The sequence below is a fragment of the Bufo gargarizans genome, chromosome 5 (genome assembly GCF_014858855.1).
Source record: "Bufo gargarizans isolate SCDJY-AF-19 chromosome 5, ASM1485885v1, whole genome shotgun sequence".
Lineage (NCBI taxonomy): Eukaryota > Metazoa > Chordata > Amphibia > Anura > Bufonidae > Bufo > Bufo gargarizans.
The window spans coordinates 210,212,577-210,230,087 of record NC_058084.1 but is presented as its reverse complement, the minus strand read 5'-3'; the positions used below and the strand labels follow the sequence as shown (position 1 = coordinate 210,230,087).

General features: G+C 46.7%; 1 protein-coding gene across 1 annotated transcript in view; it reads right to left on the bottom strand.

The window, feature by feature from the left end:
* LOC122939383 (immunoglobulin kappa light chain-like) overlaps positions 1–17,511 on the bottom strand; it is a 49,883-nt gene that overhangs the window by 31,956 nt on the left and 416 nt on the right. Inside the window, exon 2 of the mRNA XM_044295451.1 lies at positions 17,111–17,411. Within this exon, the coding sequence (XP_044151386.1) occupies positions 17,111–17,411 (301 nt within the window). The remainder of the gene's footprint in view (positions 1–17,110; positions 17,412–17,511) is intronic.

Genomic DNA, 17,511 nt, shown 5'->3' with positions numbered 1-17,511 from the left:
CACCTGGTCGCACTGGTGTGACTTCGAGAGTGGTGTCCTGCACCACCCTGCAAACTGGGACATGAAGCTAGGTATCACGGATGAGTGTGTTTCTTGTGCTCTGGCAGCAGGCACAGTTTCACCTCGCCCAGGGCCACGGCCTCTGTGTGCACCATCAGCAGCACGGCCACTTCCCCGTCCCTTACTGCTAGTCTTCTGCATATTAAATTGTATATATGCTTGCAAGTATGTCACACGTACACTAGCGCAGGTTTTGTAAGTGTATGAGCAAATAAAGGAGGAGATGTAGCGCAGGTAATGTTGTTGCTGTCACCAGCGGCTAATAAAAAATGACAGGGAATATCACTGATATTTATGATGCGCAAACGTTATACAGGAGATGTAACACAGTTAATGTTGCTGCTGTCACCAGCGGCTAATAAGAAATTACAGGGAATGTCACAGCTATCTGGGATGTGCAAACATTATACAGGAGATGTAGCGCAGATAATGTCGCTGTCCGCAGTTCCTATGTAAAAAGTACTCTGGATGTCACAGATATTTTTAGGATGCGCAAACATTATACAGGAGATGTAGTGCAGGTAATGTCACTGTCCACAGCATCTACCGAAAAAGTACACTGGATGGCACAGAGATTTTTAGGATGCGCAAACGTTATACAGGAGATGTAGTGCAGATAATGTTGCTGTCTGCAGCGGCCAAACAATTGCAAGCTATTTTATCGCAGGTTGCGCTAAAAATATATATTGCTGCCAGATACAACAATAGTCCTTAAAAGGACTTTTGGATCTCTAATCGAACACAATTTAGCGCAGATTGCGCTAAAAATATATATTGCTGCCAAATGCAACAATAGTCCTTAAAATGACTTTTGGGTCCCTAACACCAATCCTGCCTAACAAAGTAAAATTAAATTCCCTACACTATCTGTCCCTTCTACAGCACAGTTCTCCCTGACTAAGACTGGCCGAACCACGTGTCATCGGGTGCTTTATAGCACCCGATGACGCGTTCCAGTCAGCCAATCACTGTAATGCCAGTGTAGTGGCAATAAAGTGAGTGGCAGTACTTAGCTGCACGTTTATTAGCTGCATAGCCAACAAACATTAGGGGAGGAGACTTGAGCCACGCGCTCGAGCACACGCAGTATTCGGCCGAACACCGTGATGTGCCGAGCATCGCGATGCTTGAGCCGAACTGGTGTTCGGCCGAGCATGCTCGATCAGCACTAGTCATTAATTCTCCAAAAAGGCTGTACCGTCCGTGCACACATGTAGTAAAAGGCTGACATGTCAGCCTGCATTTGTGGGAGGGGCGTAGGCTCGCTTAAAAGGGAGCACGCCCCCTCCTTCACTTGCGTGCGTTTTCGGTGCCTTTCCCGCCCTGAAGCGTCACGCCCCTTGCTGCCGCGCTGCTCGTTAGGTAAGTGTCTCCCTGCTCCCCCGATGCTCGCCTGCCCATCCGGCTGTTACGGGTAAGTAATCTCCGACTCATTACAGCACTGCTTTTCACAGCCACCCTGACCCCCCCCCGGCTTGCCCGCCCGCCCGCTCCATCACCACCGCCGTTCTTCCTCACCTCCGCTTCGGCCCCCGGCCAGGCGGCCGGCGCTGTCTCCGCTTCCGGCGCCGGCAGAGAGGGTCACGTGGGACGCCATGCAGGTTCGCGGCTCAGCGTCCCTGTTGCCACGCAACAAGCCAGCGTCTCTGTCAGCTCCCGCGATTCCCCGCTCGGCTCCCAGCCGGGCTGCGCCGCGCTTCCTGCTTGGCCGGGGTCACGCGGGACGCTAGGCTGGGGTTGGCGGCTCGGCCCCTGGTTGCCCCGGCAACTAGCTCGCGTCCCCGGCTTCCACCCGCGTGACCTCGGCGCTGGCGGGTGCCGCGTGGCGTGCGTTTCTCCCATCATGGCGCCGGTGCATTATATGGCCCGGGCGCCCTTGGCATGGGGGTCGGAGCCGGCGAGGGAATGGGGCACTCATGTGGCCGCGCCATCCGGTCCCCGGCTGTTCTCACGCCGGGGGCGGCATTCCGGCCAGGCAGGCCCGTGGGTGTGCAGGCTGATTCTCCAGGCGGCGTCTTCGTTGCCTCGGCACCCTGCCCCGCGGCATGCCTTGAGCGCCCCCTCCTGGCTGGCAGGTGTCGTTTCTGTCAATCATATTCGGGGGGGGGGGTATCTGAAGTATGGCTGGTCTCATGGTAGGGCAAAGGTGGTATTGAGGCTATCAAGCCCCGCAGGTCATAGCACGGTTGGCAAGGAATTGGGGTCTCTCAGCGCCCCCTTCTGGCTTGCGGGTGTTTTAAAAAAAAAAAAAAAGGCTTGTTGTTGTTGACTGTGAGGACGCGTGCAGGTCCGCGGTTCTCCCCCTCACGGCTTCTAAATTCTTTTCCACACCACAGGTGCCACTCCTTTTTCGGTGCGCATTAACCAGTTTTTGCTCTCACTCGATCCAGTCCGAGCCGACCGTCGCTCTGTCACTTCGCAATCCACGGAGTTTTGGTAAAATACCGTTATTTTTTGTTTTTCATAATCTGTTGCCTGTTACGCTTCAGGCTTACGTTGTTTTTCATAATCTGCGGCCTGTTACGCTTCAGGCTTACGTTTTTTCTTCCAGGTTGGGTGCCTGTCTCGGTTCAGGCTAAAATTTTATTTGTTATCTGTTGCCTGTTACGCTTCAGGCTTACGGTTGTTTTTCATAATCTGCGGCCTGTTACGCTTCAGGCTTACGTTTTTCTTCCAGGTTAGGGGCCTGTCTCGGTTCAGGCGTAAGTTTATTTGTTACCTGTTGCCTGTTACGCTTCAGGCTTACGTTTTATTTTCTGTTTTTAATCTATGGCCTGTCACGCTTCAGGCTTACGTTTTCCTTTCCAGGTTGGCTACCTGTCTCGTTTCAGGGTTAAGTTAATTTGTTATCCGTTGCCTGTCACGCTTCAGGTTTATGTATTACATTTATCATCATCTACTACCTGTTACGTTCAGGCTCAGGTACCAAAACCCCGCGATTGTTATCTCTCTCTCGGGTCAGGCTCTCGTTGCTAACGTACCATGACTGTCATCTGTCTTTTGCCCGTTCTGCACCAGGCTTACGTTCATGTTTTTTTTTTTGCAAACTGTTGCGTATCAGCGTTGCATTGTTATTTACCAATTCTGTCGCTTTTACGTTTCAGACTCGTTCCATTTGTCTCGTCGGTACTAATCCAGGTTTGATGTTCTTTAAAAAAATAAATAAATAAATAAAAAATATCACGGCCTGGTAGCTGGTACGCCACTGCACACCTTAGTCGGGCATGGTCCTCCACGGTAACGCCGTTTTTGTAGAACTAGGCACTCGCCACCTTAAACTCCTCATTCACCAGTCACGCCTCGGGGGTCGCCTGTCAGTACGGGGCCTCCAGCTCAGCTCCTTGTTTCTTTTTCTTGTTTTGGTTTGTCACCTCACAGCTGCAGCATGTCGCATATCTCCAACATCGAGGAGGCCTCATCCATCCCCGAGACTCCCGCATCCGAGCGGCCCAGCTCCTCATCACTAAGGAGTTGGACTATTGCAAAGTTGATTGCAGAATTAAACAGAAGAGGGATTCAACACCCGGCTTCCGCCCGGAAAGCCGAATTATATAGGCTGCTCATGGCAGAACCGGCTGCCCCGGACTTGGAGCAAGTCTCTATGTCCACATTGCAGGTGTCACTGACGCAGCTGCACGCCATGATGAACACTATTGCCTCCTCAGTCTCGGACGTGCAGTCCAGACTCCTGGCTGTCGAGTCTCATCAGGGGCTGGCATCCGTCCATCCAGGGTCTCCTTTGCCTGTAGCCTCCACTTCCGTGCTCGTTCCCCCAGGTAGGGTCCCTTGCGCACCTGAGGTAGCTCCGGCATACTTCATCCCCGGCAGCATTAAAAAGGACATTCTAGAGGGCAAGGACGTCAATCTGGCGTCCATCCTAATAGCTACCCATGACACGATAGAGAGCAAGACCATAGCCTGCGGCGACATGTCAATTGTTCTCAAAGCTAGGGATCCCCGCCTCAACAGAAAGCTATCCATTACGGAGTTCGTCCTGGCCTTTAGCTTGTTCAGGGATGTCATCTGTTCTGTCCATCCTGAGAGGTGGGAGGAGTTAGATACTTATCTTTACAGGGTCACGGACTTGGGCCACAGGTACGGTGGGCACGCCTTCTACGATTACCATCGCTCCTTTTCGGCCAAAGCGGCCGCCGCGCTGGTTCAATTCAAGCATATCACGAACTGGGCCGCTATGGACATGGAGCTCTTTTGCCGGCATTTCGCTGGGCTCAGGGCCCCAGCATGCGCCTCCTGCCAATCAATTGCCCACTCCGCAGAGTGGTGCCCCAACTCAGGTCCCTCCACGTCCCAGGGCAGGTCCCTCCCCGGCAGTTCGGGGGCCCCTCAGCGGTCTGGCCCATCCACAGACAAGCTAGGGCGGCCGATAGTGTTCCTGGGCAACAGCCAGGTGTGTAATAACTTCAATCAGAACGCGTGTTATTACAACAAATGCAGGGCCCTTCACGTTTGCGCGGGCTGTTTCAGGGCTCACCCCCAGTTGGCTTGTCCTCAAAGGTCCAGGCCATCCTGACTAAGCGGGGTCAATGTGGTTCTGCTAGCATCCCTGCTACAGAACCATCACAACCCTCAGTTCGTACAGTTCCTGGTTTCCGGGTTCACAGCAGGTTTCCACACAGGCCTGATAGCTCTCCCACAAGCTTCTTGGGAAGGGCCCAACCTGCTGTCGGCAACCAGTGATCCTGAGCCGGTGGGTGCGCTGATCAGGTCTGAAGTAGAAAAGGGGTTCCTCATCGGCCCCTTTTCCTTCATACCCTTTGACCTTTGGAGGATAAACCCCGTGGGCATCGTGTCCAAACAGTTCTCTAATAAAAAACGCTTAATTTATGATTTGTCTGCTCCACATGGCTCCAGCACACCCAGTCTGAATTCTTTTGTGCCTTCCGAGGAGTTTTCAATGAGCTACGCCACCATAGATGAAGCCATTCAGTTGATCCTCAAAGTAGGTCGGGGGGCGTGGTTGGCAAAGGCGGACATCGCCGATGCTTTTAAATTACTGCCCATTGATCCACAGCTCTGGAGGTTCTATGGCATCCGGTGGGAAGATCAGTTTTTCTTTGCCAATCGCCTAACGTTCGGGTCCAAGAGCAGCCCCTGGCTGTTCAACCAGTTCGCCCAGGCATTGCATTGGATCCTGGTCAACCACTGCGGTTGCCCTCTGGTCATCCATTACTTGGATGGCTTTCTGTTAATTGAAAGCCCAGACTGCCGGCCAAGCAAGCTCCAGGCGCTGCTTCAGCTGTTTGACCAACTCAACGTTCCGGTGGCATCCTCCAAAACAGAAGGCCCGGCGACGGTCATCACTTTCTTGGGCATAATCCTGGACACAGGGAGGATGGAAGCCAGGTTGCCAGCTGAAAAGTTGGTAAAAATCAGGGAGGCCATTGCCAGGTCAGCAGGTAGCAGGACTTGCACCAAGGTAGAGTTGCAGTCCCTGCTCGGCATGCTCAATTTCGCCACCAGAGTCATGCCCCAGGGCAGGGCCTTCATGTCCAGACTCCTGCAGCTACTCCCTTCTGCCCCCGAGCAAGACAGCCTCGTCACCTTGGACACCCAAGCCTTGGCTGACCTGGCTATGTGGCAGGACTTCATGGCCTCATGGAATGGAGTCTCCTTGTTCATACCTCAGCCGGGCCCAGCTTCCACATTGGTTTTTTCGGACGCCGCCGCCTCTAGAGGTTTCGCGGCTATCTGTGGAAACCAATGGTTCGCGGGTGCCTGGCCAGCAGAGGTGTCATCCGCTAGAGCCGCGTTGAAATCATCCCCCTTGCTGGAAGTTTACCCGATTGTAGCAGCAGCCCAGGTTTGGGGCAGTACGTGGGCCAACTCTTCAGTGGTGTTTGTAACCGACAGTCAGACAGTGGTGGACATAGTCACCAGGGGCAGATCACAGTCTCCCCAGATCATGTCCTTTGTCCGCAGGTTAGTCTGGCTTTCATTGGAACATAACTTCCATGTGGCATGCAGACACATTCAAGGAGTACATAATGTGGCCGCAGACGCCTTGTCACGCTTTAATTTCGACACTTTCTTTCAGGTCATGCCGGAGGCAGACCGTGTGGGGCTATCTCCTCCGATGTACCAAAACCTGGTGATGGATTAAACTTTCTCATTGATTCGGCTAAATCTTTGATGCAGGAGTCTTTATCTCGTAACACTGCCAGAAACTACAGGACCGCGTTGAACACCTTCAACAGGTTCACGGGTCTGCATCCGAGACGAGACACCGATATGACCACGTACATCACAGCTTTCATTGCCTACTGTCACAAGGATCTCAAGCTATCCTTCAACACCATCAAATTGTACTTGTCCGGGGTCCAACATTTCTCCATGTTAGAAGACCCCGAAAGCAGGTCGGTTTTCCTTTCCCAGGCAGTCAGGGCAACCCTCAGGGGCGTTCAGAAAAACAACCACGTGGCCATCCCGTCCAGGCAGCCGGTGTCAGGGGATTTGTTTAGAAGGCTTTCCTCCTCCCTAGACGCCTTTCCTTTTGGGCTCCTTTCCAGCACAGTCATCAAAGCAGCAATGTACCTCTGTTTTTACGGGTTCTTAAGACCCGGTGAATTCACCCGCAGTTCAGCCAGGGCCAAGGGTTTAACCAGGGGTCAGCTGGCCTGGCATGACTACCATTTCTCCTTGTACCTCCTCACGTCCAAAACCATGCAGGTAGGTCCACCGGTGGAGGTACGCTTCTACCAATCTGCCAACGCTTGGTGCCCGGTCCAGGTGCTGGGGAGTTTGCTAGCAGCCCTGGGAGACGCAGGCCCTTACAGCCCGTTGCTCCCGTTCCAGGCCTTGCCCCTCACGACCTCCCAGTTGTCTCGCACGTGCGCACCCTGGCTTCGGGTTTGGGTTTCGACCCAAAGGCCATTTCAGGGCACTCCTTCCGTATTGGGGCAGCATCCGCGGCTTCAAAGCATAACGTTCCCGGCCACGTCATCCGGAGAATGGGCCGCTGGCGCTCCTCTTGCTTCACTCGCTACATACCGAACCCCCAAGCCGAGATTTCACGGGCTTTTCACAGTTTGGTACTGTAATTGGTCATTACAATAAGAGTTCTCTCCTCCTACTCAGGTGTGGTTTTTGCCCCCTTTTAGGTCTACCCTCGGCATGGCTAAGGGCACACCTCCAGCCATTTTAGTCAGGTAACAGGTTCCTCTCTGACAGGTTCCCGGTTCGTCATAGCACTGGCTCTCGGCTGTAGCCTCGACCACAAGTAGTAAAAGGCTGACATGTCAGCCTGCATTTGTGGGAGGGGCGTAGGCTCGCTTAAAAGGGAGCACGCCCCCTCCTTCACTTGCGTGCGTTTTCGGTGCCCCACCCTCCCTCTCCTTTTCTCTCCTTACTCATCAGGGTATGCCCCCTTTTAGGTCTACCCTCGGCATGGCTAAGGGCACACCTCCAGCCATTTTAGTCAGGTAACAGGTTCCTCTCTGACAGGTTCCCGGTTCGTCATAGCACTGGCTCTCGGCTGTAGCCTCGACCACAAATGTTGAACAGAAGATGGGCCAGTCCTTGAGCCTGGCGGTGTCTGCTAAAGTTCACGGCAGCGCCGACATGTGGAGCTGTAACTACTGTCAAGGACAATATATGTCCTTTACGGTCCACTGGGTAAATGAGGTTTCTGCCCAGCCATACCAGAAACTTGGCCAGGTGACAGCACTGCCGCCTCCATATTCTCAAGCTGTGAGTCCTGTACCAATGTCCTCCTCTGCTTAGTCATCCTTAACCTTGTCCTCAGCCTTCACTGCAAGCACAATTCAAAATGCTGCTCCAGCATACCACCTATGCAGAGCATGGTGGTGTCATGCTGTTCTGCACCCGATATGCCTGGGGTGGAACTGATCCATTTCTTTCAAGAGGACATCGAATCCTAGCTGTCTCCTTGCCAACTGAAGATTGGAACCATGGTCACCGATAACAGAAAAAACATCATGTTGGCGCTGCGTCAAGGAGGGCTGACCCATCTGCCCTGCATGGCAGATTTCTTTAATCATGTTTTAAAGCGGTACCTGAAGTCTTCCATCCAACAGCAAGACATCCTGAAAAAGGTCAGGAAACTTTCAGCCACTCTTACCCTGCAAAACACACTGAACTGGCACAATCAATTTATACAGAAATCAGTGGTTTTTCTGCACAAAAGACAGGAGAGAATCAGGAGGTGCTGTAGATTGCTTCCAATGAATGCAGGGAGAGCAGCCTACAGCTTTATACTTACACTAATTGCAATCAGCCTATGGGGCAGACCGACTGGTCAGGAGTGCAAGACTAACTAGTCTGGGATGTACTGACTGACCCCCTTTTTCTTGCAGTTGTACTGAGCTGGAGGTGTGGCTGACTCCAAGAGAGATATAGAGTGGGCTCAGCATGCATGTTGGTACCTGAATTCCCTGGATTAAATAGAGGCTATTATGGCACAAAAAATGGTAAAAGGCAGAGTGGACCCAGCATGCATGTGGAACCTGCATTCCCTGAATTTTATGGTAGCCAGTATTGCACTATAACAGGTAGTATTTAGTGTTAGGTTCCCGTCTTATAGAGATCGCAATGACGCCGACAGACGGGACCAAATAATTTTATACAAAATGTATTTGCCAAGAATCTAAAATTTACAAAATAAGCATAGCATTAGCACCAGAATATTTTCCATTGTCATGGCATTATTATACTTTATTTGTGTTTGTGGAGTGCTGTTGCATTGTGTTCTTTGTGTTACTAGCCATGGCGATGTGCACTTGCGCACTGGGATGTGCTGACTGACCCCCTTCCTTTTGCACTCTGTAACTGGGCCACTATGTTGACTCCTCATGCGGTTGTCACCTCGCCACTCTGTGACTTGGCCACTATGTTGACTCCTCATGCGGTTGCTACCCTCACCACTCAGTGACTGGGCCATTGTGTTGACTTCTCATTCGGTTGCCACCCTCCCCACTCTGTAACTGGGCTACTATGTTGACTCCTCATGCCGTTGCCACAATCACCACTCTGTGATTGAGCCATTGTGTTGACTTCTCATGCGGTTGCCACCATCCCTACTCTGTGACTTGGCCATTATGTTAACTCCTCATGCGGTTGCCACCCTCCCTACTCTGTAACTGGGCTACTATGTTGACTCATGCAGTTGCCATCCTCACCAATCTGTGACTGGGCCATTGTGTTGACTTCTCATGCAGTTGCCACCCTCCCTACTCTGTGACTGGGCCACTGTGTTGACTCCTCACGCGGTTGCTACCCTTCCCACTCTGTAACTGGGCCACTGCGTTGACTCCTCATGCGGTTGCCACTTACTACTATGTGACTCGGCCTCTATGTTGACTGCCCATGCGGGTGCCACTCTCCCTACTCCGTTGCTGGGCCACTATGTTGACTCTTCATGCAGTTGCCACCTCACCATTCTGTGAATAGGCCATTGTAGTTGACACCCTCCCCACTCTGTGACGGGGCCACTAGTGTCCCTGTTTGGCCTTGTTGACATCACCATTTATTTTGCCCTTCTTGTGATCTGTCAGAAGGACAGAAAATTAAAAAACACAACAGATCCTGCTTTGAAGCATCCATAAGGCCTGTCACATGATCCCTATTTTGCATCAGGATATTCTCATAATTTGGAAACCAAAAGCAGAAGTGGATACAAAACACAGAAGGCATACAAATATTCCAATCAAGGTGTCATCTCTGTTTTGGATCCACACCTGTTTTTTTGGCCTTAGCAATACTGATGGGTTAATGACTAAATGATGACAGTGCGAAGGCGGAGGCTAAAAGGACAGAATCAGTTTTTTAGGGTTGTTTGTGTGACGGATCAGAAGTAGGGAAAAATAAACAGTGACGTCAACAAACACTTATTGCTGACACCCTCTCCACTCTGTTATGGAGCCACTACTTGTATCAGCTTGTAAAAGAACAGGTTCTGTAGAAATCTATGTGAAATCAGCTGATGCCAGTGTAAAAGGAGTATGCTTTTTCACTCTATAGTAAAATCTTGGGCCACTGCACAGTTCTTTATACCTGATGATAACATTGATCTGTTTGCCCCCATAACTGACCAAATAAGTGAAGTGATTCTAAGAGTGACACCTGTCATACTGATGCACAGTAACTATTTTACTACCACAACGGACTAGCTATTCATGTTTCTTAAATGCACAGTATTGCACACCGATATACAGGCTCTCTGCAGCCTGGAAATAGATAATTTTTAACGCGCTTCGTCACAAATAAATTTGGATCGAATCAAACTTTTTGGGAAATCTCTAGTAATCATGTGTATATACACTGCTTAATTAAATTGAACCCCACCAAAAAATGGGGGAAAACATTAAAGTATTTGCTTGCAGACAGCTGCTTTTGAGGTCTGCAGTGTAGCACCTGCACTTCTGATAGCAGGCACAACCTGCCCCAGCTCCTGTCTTCTCTTTCCCTGTTTGTCAGCTGCCCTGCTTGTCCCAATTCCACACAATTTACCACACAATTGTTCTTTGGAATCCTAGCCTTTCCCTTCACTCTCTCTGGCAATAAGCTTGATTGATTTCTGACTGTCCCTGAATGATTTCTAACTCACCAAACTCACCCTGACTCCCTAAGAGCGTTTTCCTGCAGACACTGTAACACCCAACCACCCTCATTCACAGCCCACCACTGATTGGCTAATCCAGGCTGTCTGTCAGCCGGGGAGCCAGTCAAGGAAAGCCTCCCCCCACTTCCTCTCAGGGTCATGTGAGACGTCTTATTTTTTCCTCCCTAGTTCTTTTTTCGGCGCCATTTCAGTAAATTCGTCCGAAACGAACCTGAAAATATTCGGGTTCATCTGCTATCTAAACTAGTTTGCTCATCCTTAATCCACATGAATACAAAGACTTAAAGTTTCCAAGGAGGGCATTGCCCAGTCCAGCTATGAGACTATTGAATATACAGTGTCTAACTGATTCACTGAGGAAGGGTTTGGACATCTACATTTAATATACAGTGGCAAGCAGCACTGCGGTCCAATAGTGCTGTTGAAACTGATGTTGAACCACATATTCCCCTGCTTTAAACCTCATTCACACGTCAGTGTTTCACGGGCGTGTGCTGAAAGTGTTCTCCACGGACAGCACACGTCCCTATTCATTTTAATGTGTGTATTCACACATCAGTGTTTTAGCACGGTCCGTGGGTCTCTTTTTTTTAGCACCTATGCATGCTCTATTTTGTCCGTGTTCACGGATCCATCACGCCCATTATAGTCTGAGGGTCCGGGAAACCCATCCGTGTTGCATCCGTGTTTCACGGATCATTAAGAAGAAATTAGTAGAAAATTCTTTTTCAGCTGTTCAGTATCGGTGAAACACAGATGCAACACGGACAGTAAAAAACGGACACACGGACCCAACACGGATCCTTCACGGACAGTTTCACGGATGCATCACTGACCACTTGCTCACGGATTTGAGCACGGACACGGATGTGTGAATGAGGCTTTATGCTGTGGCTTTTCATACATATTAAATACAATACAGGTTTATTTTGGCATGTGCACATCTTTTACACATATTTTGCATATTACTCCTGACATAGATTTATATCCCTGTGATATGATTGTAACCACCAATGGGAATAACTACAGTAGATCATGATAAGGGTTTATTTTAAAGAATTATCAGAATATCATCAGAAAAATTACAAGCATTTATGACATGGTTTTTCAATTCATTTGCAGTTTTCACCTATAAAAAACTGCATCTGATTCGAAAACCACAGCAAAAACACATGATATTTGCAATGCGGTTTTTGAATAGCATCTGAATACAACCTAAGTGCATATGGCAATAGCATGACACAAAGTGGCTATGGGTCCATAGTAGAATAACTTCATAATAAAATATTCCATATACCTCTGCATAAACCTAAAGCTATTGTGTCTCCTCATACATTGGTAGCATATTGCTAGGATATGCCACCAATGTCAGATACCTCTAAAAAGGGGCCTCCAAAGTGAACAAGTGCACTATGTATTGATGACATGCTCTCCATTCAATTCTATGAAATGTCTGTAAATAGCTGAGCGGCCGCGCATGTGCAGTGTACTCTTGATGAATTTGAGGACTCTGCTGTAGACCTCTATTCATGTGAATGGGGCTTAGCTGCAATACCAAGCATAGCCACTATACAATGTTATGCTTGTGAAGAGACTGCAGTGCTCAGTGAAGCTCCAGTGAGAACAATGATCTTTTCAAACAGCTTATCGGTGGGGGTGCCAGGGTTGGAGCCCAGCCTATCTGATATTGATTACATATCCCAAGGATTGGCCATCAATATTGAATACCTGGATTACCCCTTTAATGCAAAACTGAGACTTTTTCATGTGCTTTTTTAACAGTGTTTAGTCCTTGAAGATGTTCATGTTTGGTCCATGTGTCTGTTTGTGCCCTCCTTAATGCATCAGTAGTTCACAAATCCTGATAGGCTGAAAAAGGTAAATCCTGGGCAACATATGCCAACCATCAGTGGATTCCACTGAAATCTATGCCAGTGGCACACGAGGCACACATACGCATGCATACGCCTCTTAATTTAGGAGCAACATCTAGCAGCACTGGTTTTGATAAATATTCCCTAATAAGATATAGGAAACTATTTTCTAAACTGGACAACCCTTTTAACCCCTTCCCAATGTCCACTGTACATGTATGGCAAGTGGCGCCCTCTAAGTTCCTGACCAGCAGGTGACTGCTGTGTTAGAAAATATATGTAACGAAAAAAAGAGAAGTTGAGGGTTAATCAGCTCTTATGGAAATACGGTCCAGAAGATCAGAAAAATCTAGAGACGCCAATGGATTAGGAAAGCGTATTAATAGGGGGGAGAAACAGGTAAGGTGTATTGAGGATCTGGTTTGAGGGTGAAAAGGCTGCTTATGGGTTGACCAGATCGCCATGTAAAACAATTTTATACAAGAGGAACAGATGGGTAGGATGCAGTGTGTTTGTGGAATTAACCCACTGAGTACAACCTGTTCGAGATCCCACTTAAAGCACCAAGTCACTACCTGTTGTTAATGTTGGTTGGGTTGATAGGGCCACTAATTTAGAACCCAAAACAAAAGATCACCTCGTGGGTATGATGAAACAAAGTAGTCGTGCCAGATAAAACCGATTTGGAAAGATAGGTCAATAAAATATATATTAAATCAAAATATCTCAAGAGTTGTAGAATATGAGACTAAAATAAACACTGTAGGCTTTTACTCACTTCACGAGGGGGGTGGTTATCTGGATAAACTCAAGACACCAGGAGACCATGAACCCCCCAGCCTGGACCGCCTGTTGAGTGTTAGAAGATGAGGGCAGCCGACATCAATCAGGGCTTCTGTTCAAATTCTTTATTAGGAGTCGAAATCCGACTCAACGTGTTTTGGGGCTGAAAAGTCCCTTCCTCAGGAGCAGCATACATAAGACATGATGTATGCTGCTCCTGAGGAAGGGACTTTTCAGCCCCAAAACGCATTGAGCCGGATTTAGACTCCTAATATAGAATTTGAAAAGAAGCCCTGATTGATGTTGACTGCCCTCATCTTCTAACACTCTACAGACGATCCAGCCTGGGGGGATTCATGATTTCCTGGTGCTTGAGTTTATCTAGATAATCACCCCCCTCGTGAAGTGAGTAAAAGCCTAGTGTTTTTTATTTTAATCTCATATTCTACAACTCTTGAGATATTTTGATTTAATATATATTTTATTGACCTACAGTATCTTTCCTAATCGGTTTTATCTGGCACGACTTCTTTGCTACATCATACCCCTGAGGTGATCTTTTGCTTTAGGTTCTAAATTAGTGGCCCTATCATCCCAACCAACATTAACAACAGGTAGTGACTTGGCGCTTTAGAGTGGAATCTCGAACAGGTTGTACTCAGTGGGTTAATTCCACAAACTTGCTGCATCCAACCCATCTGTTCCTCTTGTGTAAAAGTGTTAGAAAATAGACACCCGCTGGCTGTGTCCGTTAGAAGAGGCAATTCTTATTACAGACATTTAACCCCTCAGATGCTGTAGTCATCATTTACAGCTACAGCAGGTGAATGGTCTGAGGGTCCTCAGGCAGTCTCAAAATAGAGACTGTGGAATAAGTGATCAAATGATTGCAAGTCCCCTAAGGGAACTAAAAATTAAATACAAAAAAAAATTATAAAAAAGATTTAAAAAAAACATCTTTTGTCCATTTTACATTTAAAACTAAACAAAAGTAAATAAATATAATTGTTATCACCACATCTGAAAATGCCCTAATTATTAAAATATAAATGTCCATAGACATTCCTGCATGGTAAATGTCGTAACAGAAAAAGAAAATCTGAATAGTCAAGCTGCTGTTTCTTCTTTGCTTTGTTTTTAAAAAATTGAATACAAATTAATCAAAAATGGTATCAATGAAAACTTTAGATCACCCAGTTAAAAATAGCCCCCAGACATCATAGACAGAGATATCAAAAGTTATGGTGTCAGAATAAGACAATGCAAAGAAAAAAGATTTTTCAAAGTTTATTTTTTTAAAAGTACTAAAACATAACAAGCCTATGTAAGGGGGGTTCACATAGGCATTTTCAATCCTGCTACAGCTTTCCAGTATAACATGCTTATAATGGAAAATAACGCAATGGATAGCCCAGAAACCAAATAGAAACCTTTCAGTTTTAATCAGTCCTCAATGGAGAATAAATAACGCAAACCAGACAGAATGCTGGTTTCCATTATTCATTCTCCATTAAAGTATATGAGGACGGATTAAAACGGAAAGGTTTCTGTTTGGTTTCAGGGCTATCCATTACGTTATTTTTCATTATAAGAATGTTATAATGGAAACCTATAATGGAATTAAAAAAAACACCTATGCGATCACCTCCTTAATTTGGTATTGCTGTAAGTGTACCGATCAGTAGAATAAAGGTAATATGTAATTTTTACCACACAGTGAGCACTATAAAAAAAGAATCCTGTAAAGCCATGGCACAAATGCTTTTCTTTCCAGTCCCCCCCCCCCCCCTTTAGTATTTTTTTTCCAGATTCCATATACATCATATAGATTATTAAGTGGTGCCATAAAAAAATACTTGTCCAGCAAAAACCAATCCCCAATCCATTATTTGGATATGTGAATGGGAAATAAAAAAGTTATGGCTTTTGAAAGTCAGAAAGTAAAAAATGAAAAATAGAATGGGGTCTGCAATCCATCCGTCCCGCAAAAAGATAGGACAAGTTCTATCTTTTTGCGGAACGGAAGCACGGAACGGAAACCCCACGAAAGCACGCTGTGCTTCTGTTCCACATCTCCGGATTTGCGGACCCATTCAAGTGAATGGGTCCGCATCTGTGATGCGGAATGCACATGGCTGGTGTCCCGTGTATTAAGGACCCACCGTATGCGGGCCGCAATACGGCCACGGAGAGGACACACGGCTGTGTGCAAGAGGTCTTAGGATAAGAAGGAGGACCTGTCACTTTCTCACAGAAGTGCACCTGGCTGCAAACCTTTGTAACCACATCATGCCTGACTCCTATGCTGTGTTTTATGGTCATTAGTTTTGATAGCCAAGTGCAGTGAATTGTCAGGTGGGTGATCCCCAGAGATTGTTACGACAGTCATTGACACTGAGCACTGTGGACTGCCCACCTGACAATTCACTTCTATCAGATCCTGAATCTAATGACCCTAAGGCTAAATTCGCATGGCAATATCTGCATCAGAAAACTCAGTAGTAGATTAATAGCAGATTACTATCTGACAACAGGTTGTTCTTGGGTGGCAGATTTCTAATTTGGTGGCGAATTTAAATGAGAATTACAAGCGTTTTAGAAAATGATTTATTTAAGGAATTGGAAGAGTATTTAGAAGAGGATTAGAAGAGGTTTTACAAGAGGTTTTTCCAGCATTTTTCTTATCCAGCCCGTTGTTGGAATATAATTCAGAAGTGTTTTTGGTGACAGAAAAGCTACTAAAAATACTTCTAACACCACTAGCATTTTTTTTTCACTTCCTCATTGACTTCAATATAAAATCTGTTATCAATCCACTTCTAAGAGGTAAGATGCCGCTTCAAAAGCAGATCTCAATTAGGCCTATTGCACACGGCCGTTTTTTTTTTCCGTTTACTGGCCGTTTTTTGCGTTCCGTATACGGTCCGTATACGGAACCATTCATTTCAATGGTTCCGCAAAAAAAACGGAATGTACTCCGTATGCATTCCGTTTCCGTATTTCCGTTTTTCCGTTCCGTTTTAACATAGAACATGTCCTATTATTGCCTGCAAATCACAGTCCGTGGCTCCATTCAAGTCAATGGATCCGCAAAAAAAACGGAACACATACGGAAATGCATCCGTATGTCTTCCGTTTCCGTTCCGTTTTTTCCTGAACCATCTATTGAAAATGTTATGCCCAGCCCAATTTTATCTATGTAATTACTGTATACTGTATATGCCATACGGAAAAACGGAACGGAAAAACGGAACAGAAACGGAAACACAACGGAAACAAAAAACGGAACAACGGATCCATGAAAAACGGACCGCAAAACACTGAAAAAGCCATACGGTCGTGTGCAATAGGCCTTAAGCAGTGGAAAAAAATACCACCATGTGCATATGGGGACATTTTTTTCCATTAAAGCCAATGAAAAGCTATTGATGATATTTTGATGGCAGATTACACAGCGGAAAATGGTTTTCCGCAATGAAATCCGATCTGGATTTAATTTATGTGAACATACCCTGATAGTAGCAGAACTGGAGAGACTAGAAATAAAAAGATAAAACAGTGCAGGAGTTGCCAATGATATGGTATAAAACATACTGCTAGTTGCACTTCTTGAAGACGTTACAGGACCTCTTTAAGCAACAAAAAATTAAACAAGATGGAACAAATGTAAAATATGTAATTCTTGCCCACATCATTAACACAGTCCATAAAATAAGATAATTTATAAATTTAGTGTAACACAGGGAATTACAGTAAACCATTGGAAGGAAATTGTGCTATTCCCTTATGTAGTTACAAGACAGTGGTGTTCTGCCAGGCTGCACAGAAATAGGTGCCATCATCCGTAGGCTTAATATTGGTAATACTCAAGGTGCAAGAACTTTCTGTGGAAATTTCCAGGGATATCCTTGTTTTATATTCATTTACAGCTTCAGTCGTTCCAGGCTTGTAGAACAGTAGCCATTTAATAGCCTTGCTGCTGTCTTGATGGTACCAGTGAAGACCTTGATGTATGACATAAATGCCATCAACCCCACAAGTGAATTTAGCTGTTTTGCCCATAGATCGTATAAGAGACTTTAATTCTTGGCAGGAAACTACACAAATAATTCAGAATAATAGATTAGCAGCATGTATTATTATTATTACTTCTATATTCTTTTTTCATAAATGTGGTGCTGAGCTGTACCTACCAGT